Source organism: Contarinia nasturtii, unplaced genomic scaffold (genome assembly GCF_009176525.2).
Source record: "Contarinia nasturtii isolate CC-2019 unplaced genomic scaffold, AAFC_CNas_1.1 Cnas_scaffold_414, whole genome shotgun sequence".
Classification (NCBI taxonomy): Eukaryota; Metazoa; Arthropoda; class Insecta; order Diptera; family Cecidomyiidae; genus Contarinia; species Contarinia nasturtii.
The window spans coordinates 3610142-3627558 of NW_022197768.1; the positions used below are offsets into that span (position 1 = coordinate 3610142).

Sequence of the window (17417 nt, forward strand, 5' to 3'; positions counted from 1 at the left end):
CGATAAAGAATAACAAAATCGGGTGCATTGCATTGCATCCGAAAAAACCCCAGCACCGCAATATTGTGCGTTGCAAAGCGAAATAATTATATTTGTTACTGTTTTTTGTTTGTTGGTTTTGATTTCGGAACGAATGGCATCTGATTTGAAAAATTTATGCTGAAAACAAAAACAAAATAGCGATGACGACGACGACAACAACAACAGCAACACCTTGATACATAAGATGGCGATTTATTTATTTGATATTTTTGGTGTCACTTTTTGCTTCGGATATGAACGAACGAATCTGATGCGAATCCAAAGTGCAATTATTAGTTCAATGTAATATTGTGCTTTTGTATTCATTTTTTTTAATTGTCCCTCTCTCTCGCTCGCCTGTTTCATACACATTAAATTCGTTCGTAGCGTCAAAGAACATCGAATCGTCTTACTTCTCTTGTCTTATCGATGTGCATTTGTCATATGGAGTGTCTGTTTTTTTTTTGGTATGTGTGTGTTCTACAACTGTTCGACAGATTATTACATTTTATGCGTTTGTCACATGCGTGCATGTTTACACAGTAGCTGATTCATCGAATAGAATTGTTCGCATTTATTCTGAAGCAATTCAATATCACACAGAGAGATTAATAAAAGAGGTTTAGATTATTTACACAAGCATATCGTTTTCGCTCAATCAAATTCTTTTGCAAATACATTTCTTGTAACAATGCTCAGAGCAATGAAAATATATCATTTTACATCGAATTGAAAAGTAATTTTCATTTAAATATGCAAAAAAAATTGCTTCCACCAAAAATCTAAAAGTTTTTCCTGTGTGCGAACGCACAGAGCAATAAAAAAAAATAAACGAACGAGTAACACACAATTTATAAAGGGGTAAAAAGAATAATTTCTTGGTGTGAATTACAATGTACATTGTGTATGATTTATTGATTTATAAAATGCATCTTTTTGTGTACCTTTTCTTAAGTCAACTCTAGTTTGATCGGAAAGTGGCAATGATGAGTTTGGCATGAGTAGAGCAATAAAAAGGTAGGCATATGCAAACACATACTGATTTGCCTAACTTTCTCTCTCTAGCTCTTTTTATTCGGCTCGACTTTTAATCGAGGGACTCACACACACACACACACAACTGCATTAATGCAAACGAGATGGCAAAAAAAGCACAGTCAATCTACTTAATGGAACTTTAAATTAATGATTTATTGAAAATCGACAAAAAAAACGCATTTCACAGAGGTAATGAATTCCGATGCACAAATTCTGAAATTTATGTGAATTTAAATTACCTTTAGATGCATATTTAGGGCTAGACGATGCAAAGTTTATACACGGTGAAATCGTTTCTTTCATCTTTTTCTTCTTCTTCATTTTCAATGACGATTTATATGCCGAAAAAAAAGACACTACGGTACATACCACATTTGTCTATTCGTCCTGAACCCAAAACATATTGACTGCATTGAGAAAGTCGTTACAGGCCAAATACGAGCAGATTATTTGCATCAAATGAACAATACAGAAAAGTCGATATAAAATGTTTAGCAAAATCATTTTTCCCTATTTTATTTCTTTGCCGATCGGTATTGTCGGTTTTTTGTGGTTGTTGTTGTTATTTTTTGGCACATGCCGTCAGAAATGCAAACAAAATAAACAATGCGTAAAGAAGAAATTGCAACAATATCGACGAAATGGAAAGGTATCAAAACAAGTCTCAGTTATATATTATTCATTTGACACATAATAAATGATCAATATATTAAAATTGCTTCATATTCAAGTGGCATGAATTACGACCCAAACAAACATTTAAAATCACATTTTCGCAATTGCAAACAATGCACTAACGCACACATACAAATCAAATTGCATTCAATGCGCATGAATGCAAGCAATTGTGTCGAATTGCTTTCAAAACAATATTGGTGAATGAATTAATGCGATCACATTAATTTACCAAAATAGTTACAATTCTGTGGGTGCAAGCATTGTAGACATTTTACATAAATAAATCAATCGCAATTTTGTGTGTTTGGGAAACAGAAATGGAGAAAATCAATTCTCTGTGCATTGCTGTCAAACAGCGACAAATAAAAATGTACGCGAACATACATATGGTAAAGTATGTGAAGAAGATCATATGAATAAACTTAACATTTACTGTGTATGGATTACCATATGATTTTGTGCTACCGAAAACCAGATTTTTTTCCATCGTCTGCGGACACTTGTTCGTTTGGTTTGTTGTTGTTTTTCGTATGTATGCGTTTTTTTCCCATTTATTATGTTCTCACTCCTTACCAAGTTAATCAGGAATTAGAACAATTCAACAGGTTTTTCATTTCGATGTAGATCAAAACACATTACAACAAAACACGAAAATATGTTGAAGGAACGAAAAAAAAAACAGCAACAAACACGTCTTCCTTTTGATCGCGTAACGTAATCGTGTGTAGATCGATTGTGCAACGTTTTCACGAGAAATGTGCGCGCAGCAACGGCGAAAAACAAACGGCAAAATACGGAGCTCATGTCCTCAGATCCTGCTTGACTTTTGCTTTGATACGATAACTTGAATATTAGGTTTTTGCCAACGAAATAACAAAGTTATTCAGCGCTGGCATCATTCGTTCAGCTGGCCATGTAAGTGTGTGTGTGTGTGTTTGTATGCTTTCTGGTTTTTATTTTCTGTTCGGCGGGAGTTTACGATTCGTATATTGTCATATCCCTGCTGGTTGAAAATGCTCATATTTTTATTACAGCCAGGAAACTTAATGCAATCAGTGGTTTTCTCTTCTCTTTGGCTTTTGAAAATGTGTAGTAAGACCGTGGAGCACACAAAAAAAAACCAAAACATTTGTGAAGTTCGAAGAGATCTTATCTTTTATACCTTTTGGGTTTGAGCAACAAAATTTATGGCAAACCCCGAAAGGAAGAAAGAGAGAAGTGTTCGAGTGCGTTAAGAAAAAAATAAATATGTGTGAACCCGATTAAAATGTGCGGCAACATTTATTTTATGGAGAACCGTTTTGATTAAAATCACAGATAATCAAATCAAATCAGCACCACTAAAACGCTGTATCGAACGATCACATGAAATGCGTCATTTGTGATTGATTTGTATATTTAAATAAGAATTAAATCGTTTGGGAACAAACACATTTTGAATCATGGAGTGTGTGTGTGCGCGCGTTTTTTTCCATCCATTACTTAAGTTTTATTTTTAGTATAAAAATCATAGTGCACAATGTAAAAAGGTGAGAAAGAAACTGAACGTTGTAAAAGTAAGGGAAAAAAGTCCAATGAAATTGCAGACGAATTATGATGAAAATATTGTAAAATGGTTACCAAAGAGAAGAAACTACTTTGATCATCGATTTGTTTTTAAATCAAGACCGAAACAAAAAGATCAACTTTTAAAGAAAAGAAAAAAGAAGAGAATATATACGTGCGAGCACGGTAAAAATAAAAATAAACGGAATACATATGCGCATAAAATTGTGAATTATAAACAAATGAAAAAGCCAATAAATAATAATGATTTCTTCGTGATGTTATTATAATACATTAATTTGTGTGCGTGTGAATTTGCACACGTATTCATTTGTGGTTTTGCATTGCTGTGAATTATTGTGCCGTTTGCTCATGTTTTGTACCTTGTTCACTTGTACTTGAGTTCTTTTGATTGAGCCGACAAAATCAAATGATTTATTTATTTATTTTATTTTTTGCTTCGAATTTCATCGTTCGATGTGATAAGAACATTTATTTTTACAACAAACCAACATTTTATTTATTTGAATGCAATAACTATTGCTAATGCCATAATGTACAAATTTTCAAATATGTATCACACACCAATGTATCGAAAAATTTAATTGTGAAAAAGAAAAATTCGAAATCGAAGAAAGATGATCTCATTAAAAATTCATATTCGCTCAATTGAATACCGAAATGGATCTGATTGCATGTGTAACGGCATCATCATCACTTCAATCGTATTGAAAACGGGCAAATGCTATATGAGACATATTCAACATGCTGTGGAATTTTATGAAATTACAATATTGACAGTGCAACAATTTAACCTTTCATCGCGCATATCAACTGATCAAACAAACCATATAGACTTCGTGGCAAAAGAAAAAAAAAAACAAAAAATAATCATTCATCGTCCCAAAGAAATGTGTACAACGGATCCGATTTCTCTCTTTCTCTTAAAATCTTCAACAGTTTTGCTTGTAGCAATACCATTTCTCTCAACTTTATTCGCATCAAAATTCTCGCACTAGGCTAACGAACCTCATTTGAATATATTTGACTGATGTAAATTATTTGATATGTACGTTTTACGTTCAAATTCATTTGTACATGTATCATCTTGTGATGGAAAATAAAACCAAATGCAATCCCCTGTCGTTGTTAAGCGTTCAGGCTCAATCTTTCCAAATAACAACAACAACGGAAGGGTTGAATGTGACTGCGGTTGAAAGGGGCGCAACGAACACATCACGTCTAACGGAATATTTTAATTAGCTCAGCAAGAACTGAGATGAGATATGCGTGTGTTTTTTTCCTCTTCATCTCTCACATTTTCATATTCAAATTGCAAATTTATCTTCGATCTTGGTTAAAATACAATCGAAGGTTATTATATTTTATTCAGTTTGGCACGAAGATTTTCTAGCAAATTAATTTGATTCACAAATTTAGTATTATAAATCTGTAGGCAATTATAAATAGTTTTTTCTCTCATTTTATGACTACTGAATTAAAATTTAAAAACAAAGGAAATTTCCATTTCTTTAAAATTATTCGTTTCTTCGATCTCAAAGTTATAAAACTAATCTAAAGTTGAGTTTTGTGTAGAAAAAAAATTACCACTGTACGTAAAATGTTGCTTATTCTTGTTTATTGCCGTTTTGGGCGGAAAATATATGACAAATGTGTTGTGAATTTCATTTGTATCAAATATGACTAATATATGTAATATAGTCGAGCATCTATGTAAAATGTAAACTTTATGTTCTTCTTTTCTTAATGATTTCATTGAAAAGCGTGGAAAGTTTTTTTTTCTTTATTCAAATAGAAAAAAAGACTTTAATGCTACAATTTTTGATGGTTTTTTGTTTCGAATTCACGCATATTTTCGAATTTGAATGAACCAAATGATTTTCGATTCGGGTGACTTTATTAGCAGACTTGATAATAATCGAAATGAGCAAAAGAACAAAGTAAAGATACGGTCGCGAGCGCGATTGTATGGTCGTTAAATTTGTTTGAAATCGAAATTCCATTAAGATGCTTCTGATATTTGGATTGAATCTCACAAAATGAAATCAGTTGTGTATCATTATTATTGGTTTTGTTGTATTCATTTTGGAGTCTATTTGAGCATTACATGCTTACCTGCTCTTTGTTAGTCTAAAGTATCAATAAAAAAGCATAAAAAAGAACGTTGAAATGACACTCTAATCAGAGGAAAAGAAAAACAACAAGCGAATCCAAAGCAATCGATTTGGTATCGAAAAGAGCGACAAAAAAAACTCGACACAATCGCATGCTCTTTTTTTTATTATTGAGGATTCGTTCATTCAGTACGGTCGCCAGCAAGCGATCAAGCGAACACGTTAGGTTTTATATAATTTTATATCATTGATGCTGTATATTTGTTTCTTTTTCTCTTTCTCATTCTCATTCAATACGATTTCATTTGTTTCTTTCATTCGATGTGTTTTATTCTTTGAATTTCAATGGCATACATTTAAATTATTATCGCCAAGAATACTTTCATCTATTCGATCCGTCGATGATAATGATAATTTACCGAATGAAGAGTAGAGAAAAAAAAAACCGAATCAAACCAAGAAGAAAAAAAAAGAAACATTTAAAAGGCCATAAATTTTTCGATACGACGTCGTTTTCATTCTAAAAATGTTTTTGGGTTCGATCTTTTTTTTACATTTAGTTTTTTGTTTGTTTGCGCTTCCTATGGAAAAAAATGACGACGATCTATTGCATCTAATTCCGAAATCAGGCAAAGCATTTTCTCTTTCACACACTCTACATCTGTATCTATTTCTATCGATAGAATGATTATTTTCTGTGCTGTATCTGGCACACAGGAGAAAAATTAATGAAAAGCAAATCGAATACTACTGAATTATAATTAAAGCGATAAATTTTAAAATTATGACATACGTTTCGAATTGAATTACATATAATTTTTTTCCCTTTGGATATATCGTTTTTCACTGATGATCATATGCGAAGTTTTGTGGTAGAATGAACGAAAAAAAAAACTATTTCTAATAACAATGATTTTAACGATTTTTACTTTATCCGCTTCATTTAAATCGTTTGAAACAATGCGCACGATGCTTGAGATTTGTTTCCCTTTTTTCTTCATTCTTCATCCCGCATTCGATGTGAATTTAAATATAAAGAGATTGCCGCTTTTTCTCATCAATTTTATAGCTAATTTTAGTCAATTTATTCCGCATTTTTCACATATTTCTCTGTTCAATTTCGAAAAATGTGTCGATTCCTTGAAAATGAAGCAGACGTAATCGAATGACGTCGATCCAAAAGTCGATCGTTTGTTGAAATCAATTCATTTTTGGATTAGAACTAAATTGCAATATGGATACTCTTTGATTTCTAATACAAAATCTTCGTTTATGTTGATCCAATATTCAAAGACATCTAATGCGACAATTTATTACGTTTTTGGTCCATTCGAAACATTATAAGTTAAACGAATGTGCTGTGGTTTTGGTATTTGTTAAAAGGTTAAATGAGAAAAAAAGAGAATAAATTTGAAGGAGTTGGTTCAATGGGTTGCCATTGATAAAAGTGAAAAGAGCAAAAGCGTGAGAGACAGTGAACGGGAGCGATAAAGAGAACGAATGAATCGGTGATCCTATATGAGTTTAGTGTATATTTCATTGATTCGTTATGAATGCGGGCCAATAAAAAAACTCTTTTTTTTTCTCGTCAAAATACATAATTCATATGTGAAAAATCTAAGAAATCCGCTTTCAAAATGAAAATACTTATGCGATAAACTATTGGATTTTCGTTCGTGCAAGGAAATGCATAAAATTTATGTATTGTACTGCATAATACCGAAAATAAAGCGACTAAAAACGGTGTTTGTACAAGTTCTTTGCTGTATTCTTCTCTTTTTTGTTCGTGTTTCATCCTAATCAAATTGGAATGCTGTGAAAATGGGCGCGCCTATGGTAACTAGATACATGGCGTATACAATAACGTCATCGGTGACAATCACAACACAAAAAAAAATACAGCAATAAATAAAAACAGATGAAAGTAATCGGTCGAATACCACATTTAACTCGGAATCAATGTTAAAATCGACACCTTTATGCATGCATTGTGCCAATCGAAATGGAAACGCAGACTATGCACTAAGATGGTAGAACATCAAAACCAATTCTAGAACTTAAAAACTAAAAACAAAACAAGATCCAGACACTAGATAGAGTAAATGTAGAATTTTTCTCGATTGTACATTCAAAAAATGTGTTCAATTTAAAATAGAATATACTTACGCCCATTGAATATTATCTTTATCCGGAACTTTGTAATATTCATATACAAACGATGTGCTACCATTTGGATTATGAACCTGATGGACTTGATGCGGTGTACCCAATGGGCCGATGCTTACGTTTGTTGTGGCCGTTGTGACTGCTGTTGTTGCACCTGATTCATCTTCGTTATTCGAACTATTATTAGCACCCGATATATTAAGCATGGCTGATGTAGCAGCAGTCAATGGATGTTCGAAAAATCTAAATTGTACAAATTAAAGCATTTAATAAAATCAGAAATGAGAATGGTGAAAGTGAAAGAGCAAATCGGTTAGAATACAATATCCAAACGAATGGCAAAAGCAAGAGAAGGTCAAAAGGATGATTAAATTGCTCATTTCATGCAACAATAACAAAGACGAAGAAGAAGAAGAAAAAACTAATCATACAAAATTGTAGCGATAATTTTCTACTAAAAAGCTAGTCATTTATATCTTAATATTCAATCAACCCGGTTTACAGGTCGCATGTTTTCTCTTTCTCTTTGCTAAACTGGCCAAACATAAGTGTTCAATATAATGCGTAAATTGTAATCGATTGCTTGACTTACCTCGTTGGTAGGTAACCGGCTTGTGTATTTTGTGATGGCACATGATGTATATTCTCTGAATTATTTGCTTCGATCGGTGAATCGGGATTTGAATTGGCACGTCGCCTGCAATATAGAAAAGAGTAATATTTATTAAAACGAATTTTTTATTTTATTTTATTTCAGCACGAAAAATATGTTGATTCAACATTTTTATTTTTTGACTGTAAATGTATAATAATACATAAGGCACATAACGATAAAAAAGAAAATTGTAAACGGAACACAATCAGTGTTCGTATTCATAAATCAACAGGCGAATGTCCTTTTGGTTGTGAACAAAAGACAATACATAAAAGTGTGAAGGATAACGAATTTTAAACGGTTCAACTGACAACCATTGTGCATGTGTGTGAACAATTTTTTGGTTGTTCCGTCTAACTCTGGTTACACCTTGTTAGGGTAGTTTGGCTATTGTATTTGCTTCTGTTCATATTGATATTCTCACTTTTTTATGAGTTTTATTTTTATTTGGTCACCGAGTCATTTACGCCGAAAATTCGAAATTTGACAATGTGAGGAAATTAAACAAAAGATAGTTTGTTGCGCAGCACTTTTTTATGGTGCGCTATATAGTTGAGGTGGTGCGCATAAATGCACCGAAATAAATGAATCGAATGTATGAGCACATGTAAGCCCATGGAGTGTATATACAAGCAAACAGATAACATTACATTACACCATAACTGCGTAATTTGATAGTTTTGTTATTGCACAAACATTGTTTTACTTGACGTTCTTTTCGAGATCATTTTCTTTCTTGTGATTCTTATTGTCTTTCATTTGCTGTTGCCTTTTTTCTTCTTCTTCTTCTTCTTCTTCTTTTCACTCTCGCAATTTTTCTTCTGTATTCCTTCCTTGTTTGCAATCTTTTCACTGCAATAACATACAATTGAAACGGTGCGGATGAAGTCATCGATACTCTGTTAATATGATTATGTGAAGTACAGCATCAAACAACAACAGCAACAGAGAATGTTCCCTTGGCAAGAGATGTCGACATGGCTTTGGTACGCGAATGTCTAGTGCAATTCTCTTTTTTTTTGCACTTACTTAGTTCTCCTCTTGCTCTCTTGCTATTTCCACTTCACATACACCGTACCATGAATATGCTGTGAAAAATGCACAGTCGTTACCACAGTCGATTGTGGCACCTTAAACTCCGATATTAAGGTATCTCATCCCAAAGCCGCAGATATAGCGACAGAGAGACACAGAGCGAACGCATGGAAAAAAACTAGAGGCAGGAAATCGACACGAACTTCACCAAGTGTTTTTTTTTTTCTTTTCATTTAAACTTCGATTACATTGTTATTGCTCACATTTGATTTCAGTCTGTTACTTATTTTCATAGCATGTTGTCATCTTACAACACCTTTTTTGAACATTTACTTCAAAGTTATTGATATTGTTATTTCATTTTGTTGTTGTTGCTGTATTTCATTCAGAGCACCAAATACTGTGTGGCGTTTGTCGACAGTTGCGGTTCATATGCGATTGTTATACTCTCGCCTTTCGCATATTATTTGTGTGTGTATGGTAGATATTTCGTTCGCCCATGGTAAAATCGAAAAATTAGTCGAGCAAATAGTATCAAATTACCCGATTAAAATTTAATATTTGATAGAACGTTGTGGTGTCTGGGTTTATTCGTTTTGGCTCCGATACGACGTTCGTTGTTTCATGTTTGTTGTTTTTTTTTTGGCTTGAAAATTTGTGTACAAGTAAGATCAATGCGTTTCTTCAATTGCACATTACAAAACAGCATTGCAACAAAGTTCTTATTGGTATCGCTCTACGGATCGATTACATGATGCATTTTATTGTTGTTGTTGCAAATCACTTGCCACATGTTTTTTTTTATTTTTTATTGGAATGATACTATTCAAATACAAAACCAACATTGAAAACCACTGCGAAAAATATTCAAAGAGATTGCAAACAACTCAATCATATTCATTAAATTCAAGAAGCTGATCGTCCATTTAAGACATTAAAATGTTCCGCGGTGATAGAAGATATGTTTTGTGTTTGAAATCAACTACGACACTTTTACGCACAATTTTATCAACGAAACGCACACACGCAGAGACAACGTAGATGACAGAAAAGTAAGGAAACAATCAACAGTTAAAATTTTCAGAGGTGAGATTGAGGACAAAAACTTCGTGATGAAAACTACATTCCATGATATTACGTGCCGTCGATATAAAATGATATGTGTGCGTGTGCACTTGTGTATGCAATCACATTTATGCGAGTATTTTTCGCAAGGCATTTGCCATTGTTAATTTGTATGGTCTCAGGCTAAAACGATTGTACAATCGCTTAATAATGTGGTAAAGTAAAGTGTAAAACAGTATTTGCTGACTTTTCTCCCCCCCTCTCTCTGTGTGTGTCGAAAGGAGATAAACAAAAGAAAAGACGGAAAAAATGCATAAAATGGACAATTATTAAATGTTTCGTCGTATCTGATCTTGAATTTGGTGCACAAAATGATTGTTTTCGTACATTTTTCCACTCACAATTTTGATTACCAACGAATGGACAACGAACAAAAACCAAAATTAAAATCTTCGTTGTGAGAATACTTGTTAAATAATGATTTTGCAGACAAGGGAGAGAAAAACAAAAGGCAACGAAAAATAAATTGCACGTGCTCAAATCAAAATGTGTGGTACTTATGGAGCACAAAAACTCCGTCAAACCATTGATGCGCCTCTTTTTATATTTGAAAATACTAGAGCCGATTACCATCGAGTGCACTTAATGCCAAAATGAATTGAAATTTAAAAAGGGACTTTACTGTTGTTGTTTTGTTTTTTGTTTTTCGTCACAAAACGGCGATCGCTTCAAAAAAAATAAACATACACAAATTAGTCCATTATTTTGTATCTTTTGTTGGAAACAAAGCATAAAACGTAAACTGACAACGAATACACTGAATCGATGTCGAAAACTAGGTGAAGCGCTGAATATGCGAACACGAAACAATAAGTATATAAGTACACATATATAAATATATAAACAGTATAAAACGGTTTTAATGGGCGAACCCAACCGACAGGCATAACCAAAAAAAAAAATTATATTTATCACTGATTGTTCTTGAGAATTGAAAGTTAATGCTCTGATTTAATTCGATGAGCTGCAATAACAACGGCTCACAACAATTTCAGGAAGAGAGAAAAGAGTCGAAACAAAAAGAAGAAGAAAACATTGTGTATGTGTATGCATTGTGCATTCGCTGAAAGTGGAATGCACTGTGCGATCGATCGGGCGTGCGCGCATGCACGCAACATTGTATTTTGCCGTTAACATGGCTCTCTATCTCCATTTCGTTTCCATCTCCTGTTTCATCCGTATGCACCATCCTTCACCAAATCGAACAACTGAACGGCTTGAGAAAGCTTTCAACTTGCTGCCCAATGCATTTTCCCTTGAACATTTGCACAGTATGTGTTGTGTTGTTGTTGTACGCGCATTGCACATACACTTCTTTTTTTTCGGGTAAGTGCGCATTTATATTGATTACCCAAATGACCGATCGATAAAAAATGAGCAGCAAAATATATAATTCGCTTTCGATATATCGAAACTCAGTTTTTGCTGTGTACTCATTTCTTTCTTTCGTTCGCTCGCTTTTTCGCTTATGCTCTTCTTTCGTTCAATGCGACCAAATTACTTCCCTGCTGGCTCTCATTCGAACGAATGAAAAAAAAAATGCATTTTTTTCTTCTTCAATAGTAACACACTCGATCATGGATATGTGCCAGATTATCCGTAATTGTGCATTCAAAAAGTTTATTTTTTATCTTCGCAAACAAAAAACGAAGAAGAATTCAATGAAATTGTAGGGTATCAAGAAACAACATTTTTTTTTGTTATCTAAGAACGAAACAAGGATTTTACGTTTTTTTTTCTTCTGGAAATTTCGCTCTTTTTAAATTTACCGAAAAATAATCGTTATAAGTCCATTGTCCCAATATAGAGCCACTTGTTGACGTTGCCGAAATAAATTGCAAGAGAAATTGCGTTATTTTAAACGTTTTGTACCTTTCACAGTCCAGGGTGCAAAAATCACCAACCACAACCACAAATCTCTTTTTTTTTCGTTACAAAAGCAAAACTTTATAAAAAAAATCACTATTATCAGAGGAGACTTCTTCTTTCAATGTCATCGATGTCGCCGATATAATTTGTGTCTTGTGTGTAAAATTTAGAAAACTTAGACGACAAAACGACATGATACAAACAGAAGAAAAATAAAAAGAAAAAAAAAACTATCCGAGTTTTTATGACAAATCTAATTGTTTTCGTTTGACATTTTTGTTTATCAGATAAACAATCATCAACTTAAGACTAAATCGGTCGCAGCTTGTTAACTTGCCTCACGAAACAAAAAACAACAACAAACAAACAACATAGAAACGTTAATTAAACGACAAAATTCAAATAATATGGAGAGACAAAGATAAAATAAAATTAATTAACGATAAAAATGAACTGATAAAACTGAAAGGACTGTGTATGTAATGCTTATTATATTGATGATCGTTTGTTTGTATAGATGTTTTATGTGTATTGTATGTGTCAACGGGTTGCAAGACATTTATTAGTGATTCATGTGGCTTGGATTTTAGCGGCTGCTGTAACCTTTTAGGCAATCAATTTTAATTTTTTTTGAGTGTTCAGAGGCGCTTTGCGCATTATAACAAGGCAAAGTTCATAAAACAGAGATTAAAAAAAAATATTTGGAGTTTGAATTGTGTGAATTAACGAGTTACAGATGGTTCTTTTTTATTTCAATTTTTGTTTGTTCACTTTTCAAAGTGAAATGCTATTGATACATTTGTATTTTGTCGAGTCTACATCAAAGTCATTTCATTGCATATATCATTTGCTAAAAGAACTATGTAAAAGCGCATCAAAATCCGAACGACCTCGGTCTCGTTGCCGCTCTTTTTGTCTCTTTCGCGACTTTATCGCATGACGATTTCTTTTTTCTGAACGTTCGTTTCCACCTCATTTGTTTAGCCTTTCGTGTATCGGTTTTTTTTTTTAATTCTTCTTCTGAATGTTTATCAAAAATGCGCATATAAATATTCTTCCAGATTAGCCTACGTATCACACTTATCTTCATTGGAACTTTTGTATAATATTCCAATTACTAATCACCAATTCTGATGTCCATATTCTCGAAGACCGAGAGTCTCTAATTAATTTTAATAATTTATCACCGCGCATCGCAACATTCACAATACTTGTATTTGTGAGACTCGTTGTCTTTTTTTTTTAAGTAAGAAAACGAGAAGAAGAAGAAGAACTGTGCAGTCTTTGTATATTATCTGTGTGTTTGCGGACAAAATGAAACCCAAGAAATTGATTTCAATTATTAGGTGCATCGTATCATATTGAGGCGACACCAGTGCGCACTGTACTTCTCATAATCATGCATATATGTATAAAATTCTTTTCTGTCTTTTTTTCAGCGTCCAATGGCGTACAATGATCTATTCTATATCATCCCATGTTTGCTTAGTAATACGTGTGCTATTGGCGTGCGCAGCAGGAGCACAATATACTTTTCATTCGGCTCAATTTTGTATTTTTCTCTGTTTCTCACTTTGAAATCAATCTTTATTACACACAAAACCATTTGGAATATAATATTTATGCCATCCATTTTTTCGTTCATCTAGTTTTGTTGTTGTTTGGTTTTTTGTTTATGTGACAAAACCAAAACTATCGTAAGTCGTATTCGCAAACGATTTGAAACTCTTTTATTTTCGTCTTGAAGACTCTCTTTTACTTTGCATTCGTTGAAAGTATCAAATGACTATTACCATTATGCACTTGTGTGTTGGCTTGATTTATTTTGTTTTAATGTGCTGTTGCTGTTAGTTATTGGCTAAAGTGAAAAAATGGAAGAAGAAGAAGAAGAGAATCGAAAGAGAAAATGTGAATTTGAATTTTTCGTTGAAAATGAATAGAGACAAAAGGAAGTGACATTGAGACACAAACCAATATGAACAATACAATGAACACCGAAAATAGATGTTTGATTTTAATATGCTGTAAGCGATTCATAACAGGCTTCAGATTTGGTCATTTTTCGGTTTGATTTCATACAAACATTTTATGAATGTTCGATTATGATCATAAAGTGCAGTGTCATTTATAGACCAAAAATATTTCCATCAAATGTATGTGTTTTTGTTTGTTGAAATTTGGACATTTCTTTTTGTTTTATTGACTCATCGAATAGCACACTATTTAAAGTGCAATTAATTTCGAATGAGACAAATTTCAGTGCATTTGCAACAACAACAAAAAATAAATAAATTTTCAAACACATAAGAAAGAAAGAAAAATAGAGTACTATGCATTTATTGAATAAATGTGTAAAATGTATGTGCTCTCTACCTGTTTGCACAAGGCACAACGATTTCATGCAAAAGCATTTTGAATGTTTCCTTTTTCGGCAAAGCCGACTTCGACACAAGCCAAATGAATTTAATGAATTTTAATATACGCGGGTTCTCTTCGTCGCAGCAACTGATTTTGATGCTGTTGCTGTTGCATCTCGTGCAGCGAATTCTCTCGTGAGTTGTATGCATTATGTACAATTGAATTTTATTAGTTCACAATGTGTGTGATCGATGGAAATGCATATAAGGTGCGAGCACATACACGAGCCCCGATATACTACCTACAGTGCACCGCGCGCACACACAACATTTTCTCTTGCGCTCTATTTTTGTATGCTATAGAGGCATGCCGTGCACCAAATAAAATTATTCTTTCCATTCTTGGGCATTCTGAAATGGCGCTGTGTTGACACGCAAAAGAGAGAAAAACAAAAAAAAATTTAACAGCGATTTAAAACTATGAATAAATTGAATTTGCGCGTTGAAAATTTTTTCGACAATGGAACGCAACAGCGGTTGGTAGTAGGAGCGAAAAATGGGGCGAACATTTTCAAAGGCAAAGAGAATTGAAAAGGAAACGTTGTAATTAAATTTTCAAAATTCCGAATGTATAAAGGGTTGTTTTGTCGTATTAACTACTGTTGCATTCCATTTTCACAAAGCAAATCGTTCTTTTTTTAGCCCGAAGACTTAATTCCCTTTCTTTACATTATGAATGAGCATTGTGTTCTGAGAGAAATATTGAGTAAGAATAAAACGAGAGGATAAAATAATTGGTAGTAAAAGCATGTGAAAATTGAAAAATATAATGTAGTCAAATCAACAGAGAGAGAGAGAGAGAGAGAGAGAGAGAGAGAGGCCAAAAGTCAAACTTTTGTTCGTCGATTGGATTGATTGAATGTTAATCGATAAAATTGTGAATAGAGTTCAATAAAAATGCAATTGCTATTGATTGCTACTAGATTAAATGTGTGGTTTCAATTGACACAACGACATTCAAAGATTTTGTACTTTTTTCCATCGTTTGTTCATAAGAAAAAAATCGTTTTTTTGTTCATATGCAAATTTAATATCGCAAAGTGTGCTCTGGCATTGTTATCGACAGAGTCGTAATAACAAGGTAACAATTGATTGAAGTGAAACAAAAAAAAAATTTGATAGGGAAAAAATAACCACTGCAAAATATCCGTATCTATATACGACAATTAAGAACCATAATGTGGTGGACATACTCAATACCACAATTATATTCAGCGTGTATCCAATTTTAAGTAAATCATTCGAGCGAGATGTATTTTTTTATCTATCTGTTCGCTTTGATCATTCACTGTTTTCTTGATGCTGTGTTTGTGCGCGAGCGCGTTTTTTTTCCTTGTCGCTGCTTGCGTGTTCTATTCAGGGGGCAGCAACACAGGCAGCTTCGCAAGAATGAGAGAAGCACTACAAGACATCTCGCGCACACCGCATATCAACAACAACAATAACAAGTATGCGCAGAAGAAGAAAATGAAAAAAATGCCGTGTTAAAATTATTGTAATTATATCAACCACATAACCAAATTGCTTAACTACTCTATTATTAGCTGAATACAGCAAAAAAACATACACATAATATCAGAGAATAACACATTAGTGATACGGTTTACATTTTGTAAGCATTCAATTGACTTTTTCCACATCGTTTGCATATTCAACATGAAACAAAATGTACACACCAAAACGATTTTCATTTGATAGAGATTTTGGTGTATGCATGCATTTGAAAAAACAAAAAAACAATCGCAATCGATCGAGATTCAAAATGCGCGAAAGAAAGAAAAAGAGCATATTCTATGCGTGTTCATCGTATGCAAACGCTTTCATTATGTAAATTGCTTGTCGAGAAAATAATATGAATCTGTATCAATAATATGCGATCGGTGTATGCAAGTCAGCCATTGACAAAAATGGTGTGTGCCCAAAGAAAGAGAGAGAGAAAATGCGCACATCGAAACTAAGGAACAAAAAAGAAATGAAGGACATTGTAAGTATATTTACGGTCATACAGAGTGTTGGTTTTTTTTTGTTCACTTTTTTTTTCGCAAATATCGATCGAGAACAAATCGTATAATAAAAGCTATACAGAGAGATGGCAAAAGATAGTGAAAGAGTTCGGCCACAAAAGACAAACAGACATACACGAACGAAAAAAAAAAAATGAAGCAGCACACAAAATATGATATACGAATCAGTTTTGATTTTAATGAACATGTTACCCTATCATTAAGCACATTCATTGTGCACACTTATTTTATTTATTTAAGTGTTCGTTTCGCATTGGTGATGTGGCGAACGACGTTTTTTGTCTTCGTGCAAATCGACATTTATAAATGAATTGAATTTAAATGTGTTATAGTTTGCTTACCGCCAATAAACAAAAACCTGTGATTCGATTTATTTATTATTTTGTTAAACAAAAGTGCACAATGCTTTTTATATACGGAAAGTGTGCATTTTATTATAATATGTGTGTTTGCCATAGTATATTATATATATTGGCATGGTCCAATTCAATCTGCACGTTCGCCGAACGGTCGAATCGTCGATTATTGATGAACACACACGCAATATCACAATGTAATGTAGAACAAAAGGAGCCAAACACGAAAATATAAATGCAGCGCACACATTGATCAAATAACATTGAATTGTATGTAATTACCCGAAGAAAAAGTGTTCTCGCACAATGAAATTTGCGGCTTGAGTTTCATATGATATATAATCTACGCTAAT

General features: G+C 33.1%; 1 protein-coding gene across 7 annotated transcripts in view; it reads right to left on the bottom strand.

Annotated features, from left to right (window-relative positions):
- LOC116338925 (protein grainyhead) overlaps positions 1–17417 on the bottom strand; it is a 125294-nt gene that overhangs the window by 57469 nt on the left and 50408 nt on the right. For all 7 annotated transcript variants that reach the window (XM_031764504.1, XM_031764503.1, XM_031764500.1 and 4 more), the window contains 2 exons: positions 8176–8280; positions 7584–7826 (listed from right to left, as the gene is read on the bottom strand). In XM_031764504.1, coding sequence (XP_031620364.1) covers positions 7584–7826; positions 8176–8280 — 348 coding nt within the window. The remainder of the gene's footprint in view (positions 1–7583; positions 7827–8175; positions 8281–17417) is intronic.